General features: G+C 46.6%; 1 protein-coding gene across 1 annotated transcript; it reads right to left on the bottom strand.

Moving 5' to 3' along the window:
* Positions 1 to 1,780: 1,780 nt before the first annotated feature.
* LOC123175781 (GDSL esterase/lipase At5g45910) lies at positions 1,781 to 3,617 on the bottom strand. The gene is made up of 5 exons (XM_044590309.1): positions 3,299 to 3,617; positions 2,983 to 3,207; positions 2,736 to 2,881; positions 2,336 to 2,612; positions 1,781 to 2,227 (listed from the first exon to the last, which is right to left on the bottom strand). Exons 1-5 carry the CDS (start codon positions 3,558 to 3,560, stop codon positions 1,968 to 1,970), a joined length of 1,170 nt encoding a protein of 389 aa, XP_044446244.1. The 5' UTR covers positions 3,561 to 3,617; the 3' UTR covers positions 1,781 to 1,967.
* Positions 3,618 to 4,356: the final 739 nt, after the last annotated feature.

Raw genomic sequence — 4,356 nt, 5'->3', positions numbered from 1 at the left:
GTTTTTCATGTAGTATCAAAGTTGATAGATAGAAATGGTAGGCAATTTAGAGGTGATGCTAGGCAACTTGGTGGTCATCATAGCCAACTTAGAAGAAACTTGGAATGATAGATGACCATGATACACAGCCTAATCAAAAGTTGTCTACTCTAGTACGAAAAGTTGCCTCTATGTGTCACCAAAGTTGCTCAAGAAAAAAAGTTCACCGAAAGAAACTTCATAGGTGACGCTAAGCAACTTGACAAACATGATAGCCAACTTTATAACATCACTGGTTTGATAGGTAGTCATGATAGACAACCTAACACAAGGTTTTTCATGTAGTATCAAAGTTGATAGATAGTCATCGTAGGTAACTTAGAGGTGATGCTAGGCAACTTGATGGTCATCCTAGACAACTTAGAAGAATATCGGAATGATAGATGACCATGATACACAGCCTAATGGAAAGCTGTCTACTCTAGTGCAAAAAGTCGCCTCTATGTGGCACCAAAGTTGCCCAAGAAAAAAAAGTTGGCCGAAAACAACTTCATAGGTGACTCTAGGCAACTTGACAAACATTAGACAACATAACACAAGTTTTTCATGAAGTATCAAAGTTGATAGATAGAAATGGTAGGCAACTTAGAGGTGATGCTAGGCAACTTGGTGGTCATCGTAGCCAACTTAGAAGAAAATTGGAATGATAGATGACCATGATACACAGCCTAATCGAAAGTTGTCTACTCTAGTACGAAAATTTGCCTCTATGTGGCACGAAAGTTGCTCTAGAAAAAAAGGTTCGCCGAAAGCAACTTCATAGGCGATGCTAAGCAACTTGACAAACATGATAGCCAACTTTATAAAATCACTGGTTTGATAGGTAGTCATGATAGGCAACCTAACAACAAGGTTTTTCATGTAGCATCAAAGTTGACAGATAATCATGGTAGGCAACTTACATGTGATGCTAGGCAACTTCGTGGTCATCATAGCCAACTCAACAGGACATCGGGATAATAGGTGAGCGTAATGCACAGCCTAACCGAAAGTTGCCTACTATAGTATAAAAGTTGCCTCTCCGTAGCACCAAAGTTGCCTAAGAAAAAAAGTGTGTCGAAACATATCCATATGGGATCTTGTTTTGAAGAGCTTGTCGCGAAAATCCTAACGGTGAAAACGGATCTTAACTTCGATGCTCGGTTTAGAAGTTATGACTTTTTTAAAATTTGAACACACAAAATAATTGCACATGGGACAAGATCTTTTCTTTCTTAAAGTGAATTTGATATCATATCATTAGGACAAAATCTTACCTGTTTTAGCTGTGTGCTTTGGAACAATAGAGAGCACATGTGTGCTCCCTAGACGCGTCCAACAATTAAACAATTAAAACTTAAATCACTACTCCCGTGACCTGGCAGCTTCATCCCTTCCGGTAACAAATTACTTGGCAACGCTTTGTATCAAACTATCTACTTGACAAATTATCTTTCGGTTCACTTACTTCACGGATGTGGATTTTTAGAGCTCGGGCTCCAGGACACCACCTATCCTTACCCTCCAATATAGCTTTGAGATTCGTACGAGACAACTAACTTAGTACCTGAAATTTTATCTTTTTTTTCTTTCAAATAAAACAACATTTGAACTTCAAACTTTGCAAGATAGCAAAACATTTTTAGTACAATGTGAGAAAAACTTACAGGTTTTTTTGTCCGACATAAATATACAAAGTGAGACCTTTTTGAACAAAAAAATGTTATTTTTAGTATTTTATGATGCACGAAAAAATCTGAAAGTTTTTAGTTAGAATGTTTTGTTGTGCTGCAAAGTTTGAAGTTCATATGTTGTTTTATATGGGAAAAACAAAAAAGAGGAAAGTGCTTGCACGAATCACGATGCAGAAATGAATGGCTAGATAAGAAGGTGCACCTAAGCCTAAGCTCCACAACATATTTTCCCTTACTTCATCACTGTTTCCGCCCCTATATTCTGTGACGACCCAGTCGACATGGCTCCTTTGCACCCTGCTTGGTGCTGACTCCCGTGAAGGAGTTGATCACGCCCAGCCAAACATCGGCGACATGCCGGTTAGCCGCCTCCGTCAGGTGGACGCCGTCCCAGTACAGCCGAGCAGATGGATCCCGGCACGTCGTCGCGGCTGCATCGCCGCATGGAACCGTCGAGTTCATTCCGTACCTTCCAGGCCCTCCACAGCACACCATAAGTACGTCCTCTTCAAAACCTGCAATCATCCATCCATGAGCGTCAACCACCTTCCATGCATGACCACATTTTGTCTGTGTGCTAAGCAACTAATGTAGATTCTTCTAGCAGAGTTGGCGATGCTGACCGAACTTGTGCGGCGACTCCACCATGTCCATGATTGGGCCGAAGAAATCGGCGTAGATGATCTTGACGTTGCGGTGCTTGGCCCGGAGCTTGCCGAGAGCCGCCTGCAGCAGCGCGTTATGGTGCAGCCCCAGCTCGTTGTGCGCTGTCAAGCAGCCGGTTTTGGAGTCGTATGCTGCCGGCGGGGCGTCGGCAAACTTGGTCAGGATCGGCGGCGAGCATCCTGACGGGATCACGCCGGGAACCACCAGGCTCCTCGCCCCGTGCTTGATCAGCCTCTGTTAGCAGCAGCAATATTGATTTAACCAACATGGATGCTTGATTGCTCATTCATTCCGTATGTAAAGCATCATGAATTATGATTCACCAATCACCACTGCTTAAGAGCTAGTAGAGAGTACCTCGATTGCCATGGAGATGGTTGCGACGACATCTGGAACGAATGACCGGACTTCCTGCACCGTTTTCCGTTGGAAGGAGAAGTGATAGTCGTTGACTCCGAACTCTCCCACCAAGAATAGGGATCTGCCGAAAAAATTCTTGCACTCTGGACGCCAGATGCATATCATTTGAGTTCTCATCAAGCGTTGACTTGGCTAATGATAGCTACGAATGTATATGAAATTATGAATAGCATGTAATTGTAACCTCGAGGTGTGCGGCACAACGTAGGCTTCATGGACTCGAACCACTCGAGCTGCACGCCAAGGCTGGTGTTGAGGGGGAACTTGCTGTAGCCACCGGGGATGTCCCTCTCATGGAAGAAACCGGCGTCGAGGGCCGTGGCGGCACCGACGGCGAAGTTGGCACCTCGGTGGAAGCTGCCGTTGTGCGCCAGGGTGGGCGGCACATACGGCAGGCCCAGGTTTTCAGCTAATCGGTCCCACAAAGAGCCTACAATCATCGACTGGTACATATTCCGATGACCGGCCGGCCGGAAATCAATGGAGGTGCATGAACATACCGATGAAGTCGATGATGAGCCGCCCGTCCCCGTTGCGGCCGGTGTGGCGGCCGAAGAAGGTGGTGCCGTAGGGAGGCCGCGTGACGGGGTCGAAGACGGAGTACCATCCGAAGACGATGGGGTTGTTGCCCGTGTCGGCAAAGGAGTCGCCGAAGCTGAAGATGGACTTGTAGCGATGGCTCCCGGAGGGGGAAGAGATCACCGTCTTGGACCACGAGAGGGACAGGAGCAGGAGCAAAGCAGCGCATACGAGCTTGTGCATCCTGACCGTCTAATGGTGATGGACGTTGAAACATGGGCACAAGAAGACAGACGTAAGACGATGCTCAAGTTGGCTTATAAAAATAATCAAACAACTAGTACTCTGCTTATCTCTACCTGAATTTGCAGTTAAACTATGAGGATTGCATATGCCTCTGGCCCGCCAATGCCGCATCTCGTAGCTGGATCCACCGACTGGCACAACGTGGGCACAGCAGCGGTGGTGCTGCTGGCCAATTTGCTTGCTGAACCACAGTGCGAATCATCCACTGATGCGTTTGCAAAACAGGCCACTAGGAATAGAAAGAAAATATATAGGTTGAGAGTGTTATGTAGTATTGAATTCTAATCCAATATGGTTGGAAACCTACAGGAATTTGCTTCAAAGCACTACTAGGGAAAACCTTATACACAACATCTTAGCAGTAGCGCTGGACAAAACAGGGTGCTACTGCTACTTAATAGTAGCGTTTTTAAATAGACCGCGCTACTGCTACTACTTTAGCAGTAGCGCGTTCTACGAAAACGAGTTGCTGCTATATTTGTACCGGACGCAGATGGCTAGCCCCACTTAACAGTAGCGCGTACCACTGACGAGCGCTACTGCTATGGCCCGTAGCAGTAGCGCATTTCTCTGAAACGCGCTACTACTTACTTACCTTATCCTGAAGCGGTTCACCCTCTCACTCACTCTCGCCCGTGCCGAAACCGTACGTCGTCCGCCGCCGCCGCGCTGCTCCTCGCCGAGGTACTCCCTCCTCCCTCCTCCCCCTCCTCCTCCGGCCGCCCTCCTCCCA

Source organism: Triticum aestivum, unplaced genomic scaffold, assembly GCF_018294505.1.
Source record: "Triticum aestivum cultivar Chinese Spring unplaced genomic scaffold, IWGSC CS RefSeq v2.1 scaffold85153, whole genome shotgun sequence".
NCBI lineage: Eukaryota > Viridiplantae > Streptophyta > Magnoliopsida > Poales > Poaceae > Triticum > Triticum aestivum.
Note: the sequence above shows the minus strand (reverse complement) of the source record. Positions and strands in the feature narration are given on the sequence as shown.

Coding starts and splice junctions, on each gene's coding strand:
- LOC123175781 (XM_044590309.1), bottom strand. CDS start 3,560: ATGCACAAGCTCGTATGCGCTGCTTTGCTCCTGCTCCTGTCCCTCTCG. Junction 3,208..3,298: donor GCTCATCATCGACTTCATCG/GTATGTTCATGC, acceptor GGGACCGATTAG/CTGAAAACCTGGGCCTGCCG. Junction 2,882..2,982: donor GTTGTGCCGCACACCTCGAG/GTTACAATTACA, acceptor TCTGGCGTCCAG/AGTGCAAGAATTTTTTCGGC.